General features: G+C 43.4%; 2 protein-coding genes across 2 annotated transcripts; both read left to right on the plus strand.

Moving 5' to 3' along the window:
- Positions 1 to 1,017: 1,017 nt before the first annotated feature.
- LOC140358673 (uncharacterized) lies at positions 1,018 to 2,760 on the plus strand. The gene is made up of 2 exons (XM_072443676.1): positions 1,018 to 1,288; positions 2,121 to 2,760. Exons 1-2 carry the CDS (start codon positions 1,029 to 1,031, stop codon positions 2,635 to 2,637), a joined length of 777 nt encoding a protein of 258 aa, XP_072299777.1. The 5' UTR covers positions 1,018 to 1,028; the 3' UTR covers positions 2,638 to 2,760.
- Positions 2,761 to 14,134: 11,374 nt separating this feature from the next.
- LOC140358672 (uncharacterized) lies at positions 14,135 to 15,832 on the plus strand. Its single transcript, XM_072443675.1, has 2 exons — positions 14,135 to 14,408; positions 15,175 to 15,832. The coding sequence occupies exons 1-2, from the start codon at positions 14,149 to 14,151 to the stop codon at positions 15,707 to 15,709; spliced, it is 795 nt and encodes a 264-aa protein (XP_072299776.1). The 5' UTR covers positions 14,135 to 14,148; the 3' UTR covers positions 15,710 to 15,832.
- The last annotated feature ends 462 nt before the right edge of the window (positions 15,833 to 16,294 follow it).

The following is a 16,294-nucleotide window of genomic DNA, read 5'->3' on the forward strand; positions in this document are numbered from 1 at the left end:
TCTGTAACATCTGTCTGCACTTGTATCCTTAATAAAGATGACATGAAATTAATTAAATAATAGATTCAATAGCTTATATTTAACATTAAAGTGATATTTGATTCGATATTTCATTATATATATATTTTTTTCACACCAATTATCGCGGGCCGGCCCTCCGCTACTTGCCTGGATTCGAATATGGCCCTCGGAAGAAAATAATTGCCCACCCCTGGAAAATTATAACCTTAAACTTAAATCACGCATATTCAGACATGTAGATCATGCCGTTGATCTAATACAGAAGATGTAATATTCTCATTGGGACCTGATTTGGGTCCCCATAAACTAACACAGATTTCAGTTCCTAGTATCACAACCCTATGCCCTAGCCGTAAACTAAATTAACCATTATTTCATAAATTTTAAAACATGTCGTTGATCTAATATTGTAGAATTCAACCTGATTTTTGGTCCACAAAGCCAAAGGACAACATGAGACATCTGTGTTGAGAGTTCAGTCCTCAACACAAAATTTCTGACAGAAGCTGTACATATCAATACTATTACTTTTTCATAATCTCCACCACCTTTATGTAAAAGTGTTTATAATATTGTTATGCACTGTATTTGAGGTATTTGTATCTGAGATATATTTTTACTGAACTCTTGTAATTATTATGATGAAATCTGAACAAAACTTGAATTTACAGTGGAATTGGGGTGTCATGCCAATGTATAGTCAACATGTGCAGAGCAGTCGCTAGGCAGAGCTCAGACATTAACTCTTTAAATACCTTCACAGTCCTTACAAACTACAGCTGTTAGTTATGGCACTTTTAAAGCTGAGTGTGAACTGTGCCGCGCACACAAACAGGATCTGACCGTGAGTCTGTCTTTAGCCCCGTGATGAGTCCAGAGGCATTCCTGGCCTCACTGATACACAAACGTTAACAGCACTGAGCTCACCGGGAGAAAATAGCACAGGAGGCGTGGACAAGCCGGACAGCTGGAGCTACAGTATAAAGAGCAGACTGAGAGATCCCCTCATGTCAAACACAAGAACTCCAGCTCAACTCAAAGGACAACCACAGACTTTCAGCATGATGTCCCAGCAGAGCGCCCTGAGCAGTTTGTTTGCGGATGACCCATTCTTCAGCCAGGACAGTCTGCTGTGGCCCCTGCGCACTGAGGCCCTCTCCTCCATACAGCAGGACTTCTTTAACAGGAGGGCCAAACTCACAGACAGCCTCTTCACGGAGATCCACGAGGGGCCCCATCTGCCTCTCATGTCCTCAGCTTTCCCAAGGTGGGTTCAGACCTTCACTGCAGTGCTTACAGACTTTGTGACTAAACTAAAGTCATTGACTTCACTAGAGGTGAAGTCAATGACTGTAGTTTAGGATTAAATGAATTTGAATCAAGCCTTGTTGGCATGGACAGACAAATTAAGATTTATTTAAAAAGTAAAACATGCTTAGACATGGGTAGGACTCAGATACATTTACACAGTCAAGTTGTTTTAATTGAAGTAACAGTACTCTTAACTAAAGGTTTTAGTTACTTTTCCCACTGTAAGTCTCAGTCTACAAGTGAAAAGAGAGTCTATGCATTTTTATCAGATATGATTTTGGTTCATAATTTTGTTGTCTATTCTTTGGAAATATATATATTTCCCTCAAAGAACTTAAATAAACATCCATTATAAATCATAAGTTACGTCCAGACAGTTACTCTTAAAGTTACTCTTACTTCAGAAGTGGTTTCTCAAAATGCTTTTTACTCTTACTTAAAAACATTTCTTACACCACTGCCTTGTACTTGTACATAAGTACTATTTTTTAGAAGTAACAGTGCCTTGAAAGTATTTATTTATCTATTACTATAATTGTTGGCTTCTCTACCCACCTAAACTGTGTCAAAACTGAAACAAAACGTATAATTGGTTGAAGAAAGGCACCCATTGTGTGTAAACAGTGACATTAAGTTTTATTTATTGTTTGTTTATCTTTGGAATTTTAAAAATGAAAAATACATTTAAAAACACTTTAGTTACGCAGTTGTATCATTTTTAGATTCTGAAAAACAGCAGAAAAAGCTGGAAAGCTCAAACTAATGAAGAGCATTGTTTCTTTGTGCAGACTGAGCAATGGCGACCAACATAAAGACGTGTCCTGCCTGGATCCACACAGGGATGTCCAGCCGGCCTCGCAGAAGAACGGTGACCTCCTGGTGACCCTGGACGCTCGGGGATACGCTCCCGCTGACATCACTGTGAAGCTGGAGGGGCGGAGCCTGGCGGTGTCGGCTCTGAAGCAGGCCGGTGCAGAGGATTCCCAGTCCTGTTCATCCTCTACGTCACACGCTGCCTTCAAGTCCTCCGCCGCCGCCAAGATGGGCTTCGCGCAGAAGATCGAGCTGCCCCCACATCTGGACCTGACCGGCCTGTCCTGCTCCCTCATGGACAACGGGCAGCTGCGGATCCACGCCCCCGCCGCTAAACAGCCAACCACAGACAAGAAGGAGAAGGAGAAGGAGAAGGAGAAGGAGAAGGAGAAGGAGAAGGAGAAGGAGAAGGAGAAGGATGTGGCGGTGCAGTTCAGAAGCTCACTGGAGTTCCCCATCAGAAAGGATAAAGCCGAGGGCCAAACTGACTAAACCCATGATCTTAATTCTCCAAGATGCCCCCACAGACTGTCACGTTTACACCCACTCAACTCTCTTATTTATTTTCTATCTTGTTTATGTGTGAAATTGTAATAATAAAACATTTCTTGATTATGTGCAAGACTTTTATAACAAAAAAAAAAAGACTTATCACTCCATATTACTCCAACTATAAAACTGGGCAACATGCAATTTGCTCTACAAAGGTTAGGGAACTATTTTCAATCAAAATGCATTTATATAGTTTACATTTCCCATTGATGGACATTTGCTTGTATGCTCTGTACAAACCTGCCACTTTCAACATACCTCGAGGGACCTTTGACAATAGAATCAGAAAAACTTCAACTATGTGAGGGATTAAGTATATTTAAAGGTGAAATTCAACAGCAGCGTCAAATCAATAACATCAGCAGCTTTTAGTCTGAATCAGACTCAGAGAGACTTGGATCCATGCGTTTGTCTCCAGTAGATTAGACTCCTGTAACGGCCGCTCACTGGTCTCTCCAAACGAGCTGTAAAACAGCTGCAGTACATCCAGAACGCTGCTGCTCGGGTCCTGACCAGAACCAGGAAGTACCATCACATTAGTCCTGTTCTCAGGTCTCTGCACTGCCCCCTGTGGCTCAAAGAAGAGACTTTAAAGCAGCTCTGCTTGTGCACAAGTCTCTCCATGGCCTAGCACCAAAGAACATCTCAGACATGTTATTGCCATATGAACCATCTCTGCTGGTGCCAGAGTCAGGACTAAACATGGACCAGCCTCCTGCTGGTGCCAGAGTCAGGACTAAACATGGACCAGCCTCCTGCTGGTGCCAGAGTCAGGACTAAACATGGACCGGCCTCCTGCTGGTGCCAGAGTCAGAACTAAACATGGACCGGCCTCCTGCTGGTGCCAGAGTCAGGACTAAACATGGACCGGCCTCCTGCTGGTGCCAGAGTCAGAACTAAACATGGACCGGCCTCCTGCGTGTGCCAGAGTCAGGACTAAACATGGACCGGCCTCCTGCGTGTGCCAGAGTCAGGACTAAACGGCCTCCTGCTGGTGCCAGAGTCAGGACTAAACATGGACCGGCCTCCTGCTGGTGCCAGAGTCAGGACTAAACATGGACCGGCCTCCTGCTGGTGCCAGAGTCAGGACTAAACATGGACCGGCCTCCTGCTGGTGCCAGAGTCAGGACTAAACATGGAGCGGCCTCCTGCTGGTGCCAGAGTCAGGACTAAACATGAACCGGCCTCCTGCTGGTGCCAGAGTCAGGACTAAACATGAACCGGCCTCCTGCTGGTGCCCAGAGTCAGGACTAAACATGGACCGGCCTCCTGCTGGTGCCCAGAGTCAGGACTAAACATGGACCGGCCTCCTGCTGGTGCCAGAGTCAGGACTAAACATGGACCGGCCTCCTGCTGGTGCCCAGAGTCAGGACTAAACATGGACCGGCCTCCTGCTGGTGCCAGAGTCAGGACTAAACATGGACCGGCCTCCTGCTGGTGCCAGTGTTATGCAGCTAAAATCTGGAACATTCTTCCTGAAGATGTGAGACAGGTTGTACTCTGACAATGTTCAAATCAAGCTAAAAACAGTTTTGTTTAGCTGTGCATGTGACTGAAAGGATTTTTATTTGCACTCTTCTCTTTTATGTGATTTCATTAGTTTAGACAATCAGTTGGACTGATTTAAAAGGGATTTAAAAAGGAGTTGGACTCCGAAAACACGTTACCCTTTGTGGCTAGGTGTTTTTTGATTTTTTTTTATTATTTAGTTAATTTTATCGTATTTCTGTTTCTGTAATTTCTTTGTGATTTGAATGCATTTTTCCTGCTGTGTGAAGCACTTTGAATTGCCTTGTGTATGAATTGTGCTCTACAAATAAACTTGCCTTGCCTATGGAAAAGACACAGGACAGACTCTACTTGCAATTGACCATAGGTAAGATTTTATATTTCAATAAGATCATGGCAGAATCTATTGAGGTAAAAGAATATGTCTTGTGCCCCACAGTCTGTCTGCTGCTTTCTCTAGCTCCACTTGCTGCAGGTTAGTACTGGAAACTTGCCGATGATCTGTCACTTACCGTATTTATAAGTGTCATTATTTATTCATACTACTTAAATAAACCAAAGACCAAAAACTATAAAATGGTCCCATTAAAATAGTAAAACCATGAAATTTACCGATACCTCTTTTCATTGGGAGTGTGCTATGTAAAATATACAGATTTATTTCACAGGGGCTTCAATTAGACTGGTTGGTGGTTCTTCTCGATGTTCTGGAAGAGTTGAAGTGTATCTCAGCAGCAGCTGGGGCACAGTTTGTGATGATGAATGGGACATTTATGATGCTGCAGTCGTGTGCAGACAGTTGGGCTGTGGAACTGCTTTAAAGGCGTCAACTAACGCTGAGTTTGGCCAAGGCTCTGGTCAGATCTGGCTCGATGATGTGGGGTGTTCTGGAAGTGAGAGCTCTCTAACTCAGTGTGGACACGCAGGATTTGGGACTGAAAACTGTGAACACAGTGAAGATGCAGGTGTAGTTTGCTCAGGTAGGACTTGTTGTTTTCACATGAGAATTTTCATAATAAATGTGTTGACTGGTGTTGCATGTAAAGTAGCAGAAGTGCAGTTGGATTCATAATTTTTAATTGACCACTTCAATGTACAAACGTTTGGTCTCATTTCAGTGACTCTTCCTGCGTCAAGCATTTCACTTAGTCCTCCAAAGGTCACCTGGGGTCAAAGTGCCAGTGTCATCTGTTCTATCAGGACTGAATATTCAGGAGGAACATTCTTACTAAAGCACTCAACTCGAGATGTTCAGACATCAACCTCCACCCCTGCCACCTTCAACTTACCTCGAGTGACCTTTGACAATAAGGGACCATACTATTGTGTGTATCAGAAAGTGCTCTCAGGTCAAACGTTCACCTCTCCACAAAGTGACTCTGTAATGTTTCATGTCTCAGGTAAGTTCTCTCCAATAATAAGTTTATATAAAAAACAAAATCGTTTTCAATGTGCTGTGGCAGTATAGCCTGCAGGCGGGCTCTTCCACTGATCAGGCCTTCTATTGGCTGGCGGTAACGTCAACCAGTCTTAAAAGCGCTTCCGTTCTTACCTTGCGCCCTCTGACCTCTCGCTCTTACTTCCGGTTTCCCGGTGTTTATGCCACGCACGCCACTCTCAGGAAGTGTTCAACATTCAGACATGTGAGAACGTTAGCGTTATTTGTAACGCTGATTGTAAGTGTATAATTTAGTGCTTGTTGCCATGGGCCTGCACTTTCTGCTGCAACGCGCTCTCTGTGTGCCGCCCGTTATGCCGGCTATCGGGCGTGTTATTGTTATTGTTTCTCAGCAGGATCACATGACATGTCATGTGATCCTGCTGAGAACAGCTTTAGTCCCAGTATAAGTGATCAATGTGTCGACTTGACCATGAATTCTCTGAAGTCTGCTCTTGACGTTGTCGCGCTGTTAAAACAGAAGGTCATTAGGCCAAAGCGCGCCTCCCCATGGTACAACCAAGAACTGCGTTCACATAAACAAAGAGTTAGAGGGATTATTTCGTCGCTCTCACACAGAAGAATCCCTAAAAGCATGGAAAAGTTGCCTGCTGTCCTATAAGCAGGCTCTGCGTAAGGCCCAAACCAGATATTATTCAAATCTAATAGAAGTCAACAAAAGTAACACTAAATTCCTTTTCAGCACTGTAGCTAGGCTAACAAACTGTCACAGTGCAGTAGAGCCCTCAATCCCAGCTACACTTAGCTCTGATGATTTCCTCCTATTTTTTAACAATAAAATAAAAACAATCAGAGATAAATTAGATGAAATTACCCCCGCTATTAGCCCTGAACTAGCCCAAGCTGTAAATCTAACGTCTCATATACATCCACCTGTAAACTTAGAAAGGTTCACAGCTGTTGATCAAGCAGAGATAACTTCAGCCATTATGTCCTCTAAAAGCTCAACTTGTGTCCTAGACCCCATTCCAAGCAGACTCCTCAAAGACATTCTCCCCCTAATTATAGACCCTATTCTTAATATAATAAATACTTCACTCGAAAGTGGCTATGTTCCACAGTCCTTCAAACATGCAGTCATTAAACCTCTTCTGAAAAAGCCTAATCTAGATCCCGACCTATTGGTAAACTACAGACCTATTTCAAATCTTCCCTTCGTCTCTAAAATCCTTGAAAAAGTTGTAGTAAAACAGCTTTGTCGCCACCTGCAGGACAATAACTTATTTGAAGTTTTCCAGTCAGGGTTCAGAGCCCACCACAGCACTGAAACTGCACTAGTTAAAGTCACAAATGATTTGTTATTAGCCGCTGACGATGGACTGGTCTCAATCCTGGTTCTGTTGGACCTCAGCGCAACGTTTGACACCATTGACCACAACATTCTACTGCAGAGGTTAGAATGTGATGTAGGTGTTGGAGGAACAGCCCTCAGCTGGTTTAAATCCTATATATCTGATAGGTTCCAATTTGTTAATGTAAACCAGAGCTCCTCACCAAGCTCTAAAGTAATTTACGGTGTGCCACAGGGTTCGGTACTCGGTCCAATTCTGTTTACTCTTTATATGCTACCATTAGGCAACATTATCAGAAAGCATGACATTAACTTCCACTGCTATGCAGACGACACTCAGCTGTATTTATCAATGAAACCTGATCAGAGCGATCAAGTAGACAGACTTAGTACTTGTGTGAAGGAAATAAAAACCTGGATGACACTAAACTACCTGCTTCTTAACCCTGAAAAAACCGAGGTCATTGTGCTTGGCCCTAAGCATCTACGAGACGCTCTATCTGAGCAGATAGTTACACTGGACAATGTCAGTGAAGCCTCCAGTTCTACTGTAAGAAACCTTGGAGTCTTATTTGACCAGGAGCTCTCATTTAAAGCTCATATAAATCAAGCTTGTAAAACAGCCTATTTCCATTTGCGCAACATAGCCAAAATCAGAAGAATCCTGCCTAAAAGTGATGCCGAAAAACTTATCCATGCATTTGTAACGACTAGATTAGACTACTGTAACTCCCTGCTTGCAGCGTGTCCTAAAAGCTCCATAAAAAGCTTTCAACTGGTTCAAAATGCAGCAGCAAGATTACTAACAGGAACAAAAAGAAGAGAGCACATTACGCCAGTGCTGAAGTCTCTTCACTGGCTCCCCGTCGAGTCCAGAATCAAATTCAAAATTCTACTCTTGACCTACAAAGACATAAATGACATGGCCCCATCCTACCTCAAAGATGCTATAGAACCATATCATCCAAACAGAGCTCTTCGCTCTCAGAATGCCGGCCTTCTGGTGGTGCCAAGAGTCTCTAAAAGTACTGTAGGAGGTAGAGCGTTTAACTATCAAGCTCCTGTGTTATGGAATCAGCTCCCGACCCATGTTAAATATGCTGACACAGTCTCTTCATTTAAGTCCAGGCTTAAAACGTTCCTCTTCGAAATCGCTTATGGTCAGACTAGTTAGGAACAGAAACAGAAACCCACAGCTTCAGCTACGCTGCCTTAGGAGTAATTATGCTGGGGGAAGTATGACAGCTTGAGCACTATCCTCTTCTTCTTCTGACTACTTATGCTATCAAACAATATTTATTTTTTGATTCCACTTGCAAATTGTTCACCGCCTTCTTTTCTTTCTCTCACTCCTGAGGACCTGTGGACCCAGATGCCCCTCCCCTGGTGAAGTGGTCCCTGCCCTGTGTGGACGGTCCCTCATCTGCCTGAAGAGTGGGCCCAGCTCGCCTCCGACGGTCCCTCATCTGCCTGAAGAGTGGGTCCAGCTCGACTCAGACGGTCCCTCATCTGCCTGAAGAGTGGGTCCAGTTCGCCTCAGTCGGTCCCTCATCTGAAGAGTGGGTCCAGCTCGCCTCAGTCGGTCCCTCATCTGCCTGAAGAGTGGGTCCAGTTCGCCTCAGTCGGTCCCTCATCTGAAGAGTGGGTCCAGCTCGACTCAGACGGTCCCTCTTCTGCCTGAAGAGTGGGTCCAGTTCGCCTCAGTCGGTCCCTCATCTGCCTGAAGAGTGGGTCCAGTTCGCCTCAGTCGGTCCCTCATCTGAAGAGTGGGTCCAGCTCGACTCAGACGGTCCCTCTTCTGCCTGAAGAGTGGGTCCAGCTCGCCTCAGTCGGTCCCTCATCTGCCTGAAGAGTGGGTCCAGTTCGCCTCAGTCGGTCCCTCATCTGAAGAGTGGGTCCAGCTCGACTCAGACGGTCCCTCTTCTGCCTGAAGAGTGGGTCCAGCTCGCCTCAGTCGGTCCCTCATCTGCCTGAAGAGTGGGTCCAGCTCCAGTCTCCTCGTGTCCGTCTGTCCGTCTGTGAGAGTCGGATCTCTCCTTCACTGGAACTCCTCCAGGTTTCTACGCTTTTTTCCCAAAGAGGTTTTTTTTGTAGTTTTTCCTGGCCGAGAAGGAGAGTCTAAGGACAGAGGACCCTGGGACATCGTCCCTCGCCACCACAGACATCGTCTGACTTCATCGCCACCACAGACATTGTTGATTCATTTCTCCCTGTGGCCCTCAGAGGCAACTGTTGTTGTGATTTTGGGCCTTACAAAAATAAATTGATTTGATTTGATTTACCGTCTGTCCAGTCCTCCGTCGCACTTATCCAGCTGCAGATCTGAGCCATGGAGCTAGTGTGCACTGTCGCCGCCTTGTCTCGCCTTGTCTCACCTTGTCTCGCCTTGTCTCACCTTGTCTCGCCTTGTCTCACCTTGTCTCGCCTTGTCTCGCCTTGTCTCACCTTGTCTCGCCTTGTCTCGCCTTGTCTCGCCTTGTCGCCGCCTTGTCTCGCCTTGTCTCGCCTTGTCTCACCTTGTCTCACCTTGTCTCGCCTTGTCTCACCTTGTCTCGCCTTGTCTCGCCTTGTCTCGCCTTGTCTCGCCTTGTCTCGCCTTGTCGCCGCCTTGTCTCGCCTTGTCTCGCCTTGTCGCCGCCTTGTCTCGCCTTGTCTCACCTTGTCTCGCCTTGTCTCACCTTGTCTCACCTTGTCTCGCCTTGTCTCGCCTTGTCTCGCCTTGTCTCGCCTTGTCGCCGCCTTGTCTCGCCTTGTCTCGCCTTGTCTCGCCTTGTCTCGCCTTGTCTCGCCTTTTCTCGCCTTGTCTCGCCTTGTAGCCGCCTTGTCTCGCCTTGTCTCGCCTTGTCTCGCCCTGTGTCTTTCTAGCTTTACCTGACCGTTCTACACTGTTCCGCACTGTTTGTGAATGACCTGAGCGTCGAACAATGAACTGTGCTTAAATTATTCCAACTGTAATGTCCATCCAGAAATTAACTTATTGACCATAAAAAAATAAACATGTATTTTTGCTAACACGGAGTCTCCTCCTATCAGCAACGAACCTACGTGCCTTTTATATTTAGCTGATCCTGGGCCAACTCCCAGGTGGCGTTATTGGCTTTTATAAACATTAGATGGTTTAGTCTGGTTTAGCCACTATGGACCAGAAGGGCTAAGCTAAACGACCCTCGGGACACCACACTGTGCAAAATTATATATGTTATACTTTATGTCTTTTGTCTACTTTTTCTCAGTCATTTTCTCAAAGCCCATTATTTCTGTGACTCCATCCCTGGAGGTCATGTGGGGTCAAAGTGTCAAACTCAGCTGTTCCATAAATACTGAGCATTCAGGAGGAACATTCTTACTAAAGAACCCAACTCGAGATGTTCAGACATCGACCTCCACCCCTGCCACCTTCAACTTACCTCGAGTGACCTTTGACAATAAAGGACCATAGTATTGTGTGTATCAGAAAGTGCTCTCGGGTCAAACTTTCACCTCTCCACAAAGTGACTCAGTGAGGCTTCAAGTCACTGGTAAGTCTGCATTTAAATGATGTTATGACTAATGTCAAGTTTGACTCTATAGTAGTAAAAGATTTAGTTGTAGACATCTGGACTCCAATTATCATTCTCAATCTGCGAATCAAGAAGGGAAGGGAACTCAAGAAGGGAACTCAGATATTTATTCTACTCTGCATAGGTCCTGCCCACCGGGCGTGACCTCTTGATGAAAAGGTGTTGAAGGTGTTGAACACCTTTTCATCGGGAGTTTTTTTTTCTTTTCAAAAAAACATAGTCCAGATCACTACAACTGAATCTTTTTCTACAATGGAACACTCCGGGACGAATGAGGGATTACACTACGTTTTACACTATATATATATATTTTTCCTCCCAGTGGACTTACCTGTTCCCAGCCTGTGTGTGTCTTCTTCTGCTGGAGAAACGTGCTCCTCAGACACTGTCCATGTCACCAGGGGAGACAGTTTTGTCCTCCGCTGCTCTGTTCCCTCAGACGTCTCTGAAGGCCTGTTTCTCCTGTGGTTCTCTGGCTCCAACAGCTCTGTCAGTGAGCCTTCAGTCAACCACTCGGCCTCCTTCTCGTTCCCTGTGTCCCAGAACCAACACCAGGGACAGTACCGCTGTGTGTATGAGGTCACAGGGGCAGGACGCACCTACATTTCACAAACAACACTGGATCTTATTATCAAGTGTAAGTAATCATACATTTAATGCTCACAATACAATGAAGATGACCAGGTTGGATTTACAAAGATCCATATTTGAAATTATTATTATAATAGTGATGCCTTTTGCGAGCATAGGCCAAAACCTATTGCTGTTATCTGATAAAGAACTTTTCTCTTTAGTGCCATTGGTGTTGGTGCTGGTCCCAAGAGCTATAGGAGGTCTGCTGTTGCTCCTCCTGCTGTATGCTGTCGTCAGGGTGATACAGAAAAGAAAATCTAAACCATCTGGAAACACTCAGATAGAAAGTATGTTTGGAAAAACATTCATTCATGCAAATTGTCTGCACTTGTTCAGTGTGTGTACTTGCTGTTTCAGTGAACGTTCCTGCTCACAACTCTCTTGAAGATGATGATGAGGAGCAAGAAGAAGAGGAGGAGACCTACGCTAACATAGATGCTCTGAAATGTACCAAAAGAAACCTGGGAAGCAATACCTACATAGCATTAGAAAAAGCCAATATGAATCAAGTGTACAACAGTGATGGTGATGGTGATGGTGATGTGGAGGAGGAGGAGCAGGAGGAGGAGGAGGATGACATATATGTAAATCCATCCAATATAGAGTGTGGTGATGAAGAGAACATTTATCAAAATTATTAGAACTATTCTTTCAGAAATCATCACAAACCTGAAGGTTTCACTAGGTCATTGAACCTTGACTGTTGGTGTTACAGATATGTATGTATACATTTTTCAATTTTCATTTATTTTCTTTTAAATTGTGCATAATTCTGTTTATGTAAATAATATTGCATGTAATGATTAAGTTTAGTTTAGTTTTAGGTACTTATTTTTCTACCATTAAAGGTGTGGTCCACAAGATTGTTCTTGTTAATGAGCTTTTAGCCACACAGTAAGTAAGTAAGTAAGTAAGTAAGTAAGTAAGTAAGTAAATAAGTAAGTAAGTAAGTAAGTAAGTAAGTAAGTAAGTAAGTAAGTAAGTAAGTAAGTAAGTAAGTAAGTAAGTAAATAAGTAAGTAAGTAAGTAAGTAAGTAAGTAAGTAAGTAAGTAAGTAAGTAAATAAGTAAGTAAGTAAGTAAGTAAGTAAGTAAGTAAGTAAGTAAGTAAATAAGTAAGTAAGTAAGTAAGTAAGTACCATATACTTTGATGAGATGGCTATAGAAAAGCACACAGTGGGGTTATTTAACGTTGTAATTGTACTGCTCATGTTGATGATCACAGCAATTACTTTTAATCAAAACAAGACTATGGACAGATTTGAACTCATTGATTCATAATTACCTGTATGAGTGTGTGATCTCATCCTGACAGAAATAACCCGGGCTGTATATTTAGCAGAGGCGGCCATCTTGAATCCCCCTCTCTGGCATCCCCCGCCATTTCAGTGACACACTTTTATATTTTGCAGCTGCTTCCTTCATTGAAACATGATCCTGTTTTTGCACTGGCACTAGCTGACTCACATCACCACATTATGAGGCTAAAGACATCAACATAATGTAATGTCACATAAACACCACGACTGGTTTTGGCTGGTCACTTTACAGAGTCATTAATGTGATGCACACCCCTTTTTAGGCTTATTATTCTCTCACACGCACATATATACATATATACATAAATACATACATAAATACATACATAAATACATACATAAATACACACACACACACACACACACACATTCCCATTGTCTTGCATTAATTTCCTGGATCCTAGCCCTTAACCATCATTACTATTCTATACTCTGGGCAAACTACGGCCTGCGGGCCACATACGGCCCGTTTGTCTTTATAATCCGGCCCGCCAAACAAACCAAGTAATATTAGAAAAATGTTCAATTTTTTTGTTTAACATTTTTTCCCCCCTTAGGCCAGACCTGGTCATTTGTGGCCCCAGGGGCAAGATGTGGCCCTCGGCATGTTTTAATCTGGCCCCTACAAAGATTTATTTTCTATTTTTTAACTGTCTGTAACATCTGTCTGCACTTGTATCCTTAATAAAGATGACATGAAATTAATTAAATAATAGATTCAATAGCTTATATTTAACATTAAAGTGATATTTGATTCGATATTTCATTATATATATATTTTTTTCACACCAATTATCGCGGGCCGGCCCTCCGCTACTTGCCTGGATTCGAATATGGCCCTCGGAAGAAAATAATTGCCCACCCCTGGAAAATTATAACCTTAAACTTAAATCACGCATATTCAGACATGTAGATCATGCCGTTGATCTAATACAGAAGATGTAATATTCTCATTGGGACCTGATTTGGGTCCCCATAAACTAACACAGATTTCAGTTCCTAGTATCACAACCCTATGCCCTAGCCGTAAACTAAATTAACCATTATTTCATAAATTTTAAAACATGTCGTTGATCTAATATTGTAGAATTCAACCTGATTTTTGGTCCACAAAGCCAAAGGACAACATGAGACATCTGTGTTGAGAGTTCAGTCCTCAACACAAAATTTCTGACAGAAGCTGTACATATCAATACTATTACTTTTTCATAATCTCCACCACCTTTATGTAAAAGTGTTTATAATATTGTTATGCACTGTATTTGAGGTATTTGTATCTGAGATATATTTTTACTGAACTCTTGTAATTATTATGATGAAATCTGAACAAAACTTGAATTTACAGTGGAATTGGGGTGTCATGCCAATGTATAGTCAACATGTGCAGAGCAGTCGCTAGGCAGAGCTCAGATATTAACTCTTTAAATACCTTCACAGTCCTTACAAACTACAGCTGTTAGTTATGGCACTTTTAAAGCTGAGTGTGAACTGTGCCGCGCACACAAACAGGATCTGACCGTGAGTCTGTCTTTAGCCCCGTGATGAGTCCAGAGGCATTCCTGGCCTCACTGATACACAAACGTTAACAGCACTGAGCTCACCGGGAGAAAATAGCACAGGAGGCGTGGACAAGCCGGACAGCTGGAGCTACAGTATAAAGAGCAGACTGAGAGATCCCCTCATGTCAAACACAAGAACTCCAGCTCAACTCAAAGGACAACCACAGACTTTCAGCATGATGTCCCAGCAGAGCGCCCTGAGCAGTTTGTTTGCGGATGACCCATTCTTCAGCCAGGACAGTCTGCTGTGGCCCCTGCGCACTGAGGCCCTCTCCTCCATACAGCAGGACTTCTTTAACAGGAGGGCCAAACTCACAGACAGCCTCTTCACGGAGATCCACGAGGGGCCCCATCTGCCTCTCATGTCCTCAGCTTTCCCAAGGTGGGTTCAGACCTTCACTGCAGTGCTTACAGACTTTGTGACTAAACTACAGTCATTGACTTCACTAGAGGTGAAGTCAATGACTGTAGTTTAGGATTAAATGAATTTGAATCAAGCCTTGTTGGCATGGACAGACAAATTAAGATTTATTTAAAAAGTAAAACATGCTTAGACATGGGTAGGACTCAGATACATTTACACAGTCAAGTTGTTTTAATTGAAGTAACAGTACTCTTAACTAAAGGTTTTAGTTACTTTTCCCACTGTAAGTCTCAGTCTACAAGTGAAAAGAGAGTCTATGCATTTTTATCTTTCACCGCTCCATCAGATATGATTTTGGTTCATAATTTTGTTGTCTATTCTTTGGAAATATATATATTTCCCTCAAAGAACTTAAATAAACATCCATTATAAATCATAAGTTACGTCCAGACAGTTACTCTTAAAGTTACTCTTACTTCAGAAGTGGTTTCTCAAAATGCTTTTTACTCTTACTTAAAAACATTTCTTACACCACTGCCTTGTACTTGTACATAAGTACTATTTTTTAGAAGTAACAGTGCCTTGAAAGTATTTATTTATCTATTACTATAATTGTTGGCTTCTCTACCCACCTAAACTGTGTCAAAACTGAAACAAAACGTATAATTGGTTGAAGAAAGGCACCCATTGTGTGTAAACAGTGACATTAAGTTTTATTTATTGTTTGTTTATCTTTGGAATTTTAAAAATTCAAACTAATGAAGAGCATTGTTTCTTTGTGCAGACTGAGCAATGGCGACCAACATAAAGACGTGTCCTGCCTGGATCCACACAGGGATGTCCAGCCGGCCTCGCAGAAGAACGGTGACCTCCTGATGACCCTGGACGCTCGGGGATACGCTCCCGCTGACATCACTGTGAAGCTGGAGGGGCGGAGCCTGGCGGTGTCGGCTCTGAAGCAGGCCGGTGCAGAGGATTCCCAGTCCTGTTCATCCTCTACGTCACACGCTGCCTTCAAGTCCTCCGCCGCCGCCAAGATGGGCTTCGCGCAGAAGATCGAGCTGCCCCCACATCTGGACCTGACCGGCCTGTCCTGCTCCCTCATGGACAACGGGCAGCTGCGGATCCACGCCCCCGCCGCTAAACAGCCAACCACAGACAAGAAGGAGAAGGAGAAGGAGAAGGAGAAGGAGAAGGAGAAGGAGAAGGAGAAGGAGAAGGAGAAGGAGAAGGAGAAGGAGAAGGATGTGGCGGTGCAGTTCAGAAGCTCACTGGAGTTCCCCATCAGAAAGGATAAAGCCGAGGGCCAAACTGACTAAACCTATGATCTTAATTCTCCAAGCTGCCTCCACAGACTGTCACGTTTACACCCACTCAACTCTCTTATTTATTTTCTATCTTGTTTATGTGTGAAATTGTAATAATAAAACATTTCTTGATTATGTGCAAGACTTTTATAACAAAAAAAAAAGACTTATCACTCCATATTACTCCAACTATAAAACTGGGCAACATGCAATTTGCTCTACAAAGGTTAGGGAACTATTTTCAATCAAAATGCATTTATATAGTTTACATTTCCCATTGATGGACATTTGCTTGTATGCTCTGTACAAACCTGCCACTTTCAACATACCTCGAGGGACCTTTGACAATAGAATCAGAAAAACTTCAACTATGTGAGGGATTAAGTATATTTAAAGGTGAAATTCAACAGCAGCGTCAAATCAATAACATCAGCAGCTTTTAGTCTGAATCAGACTCAGAGAGACTTGGATCCATGCGTTTGTCTCCAGTAGATTAGACTCCTGTAACGGCCGCTCACTGGTCTCTCCAAACGAGCTGTAAAACAGCTGCAGTACATCCAGAACGCTGCTGCTCGGGTCCTGACCAGAACCAGGAAG

This window comes from Eucyclogobius newberryi, unplaced genomic scaffold (genome assembly GCF_026437365.1).
Source record: "Eucyclogobius newberryi isolate DKJ021-1_F unplaced genomic scaffold, fEucNew1.0.hap1 SCAF_13, whole genome shotgun sequence".
Classification (NCBI taxonomy): Eukaryota; Metazoa; Chordata; class Actinopteri; order Gobiiformes; family Gobiidae; genus Eucyclogobius; species Eucyclogobius newberryi.